General features: G+C 44.2%; 1 protein-coding gene across 1 annotated transcript in view; it reads right to left on the bottom strand.

The window, feature by feature from the left end:
- The window catches only part of EMH_0008970 (uncharacterized protein), a gene marked incomplete at both ends in the record, with an annotated part of 3,965 nt that overhangs the window by 974 nt on the left and 2,670 nt on the right, over nucleotides 1–321 (bottom strand). Inside the window, one exon of the mRNA XM_013498531.1 lies at nucleotides 79–285. Coding sequence (XP_013353985.1) covers nucleotides 79–285 — 207 coding nt within the window. The remainder of the gene's footprint in view (nucleotides 1–78; nucleotides 286–321) is intronic.

Raw genomic sequence — 321 nt, 5'->3', positions numbered from 1 at the left:
TTATTTATAAGCGTTTTTTGTTTTCTGCTGCTGCATGAAATACAAAAAAAGAGAATAAGTAGAGAAGACGTATATAACCCTCTTTGCTTTTGCTGCTGCTGCTGCTGCTGCTGCTTTTGCTGCTGTTGCTTTTTCTGTTGCTATTGCTGCTGCTTTTGTTGCTGCTACTTCTGCTTTGCTGCTGCTGCTGCTGCTTTTGCTGCTGCTGCTGCTGCTGTTGCTGCTGCTGCTGCTGCTGTTCCCAGTGGTAGACTGAGGATCGTTTTTCGCTTGCTGCAGTGACGACTAAGCAGAAAAAAGAATATATTGTTTTTGCCTCGT

The sequence above is a fragment of the Eimeria mitis genome, genomic scaffold (genome assembly GCF_000499745.2).
Source record: "Eimeria mitis Houghton genomic scaffold, Emh_scaff350, whole genome shotgun sequence".
Taxonomy (NCBI): domain Eukaryota; phylum Apicomplexa; class Conoidasida; order Eucoccidiorida; family Eimeriidae; genus Eimeria; species Eimeria mitis.
This window is presented reverse-complemented; position numbering and strand designations above follow the sequence as displayed.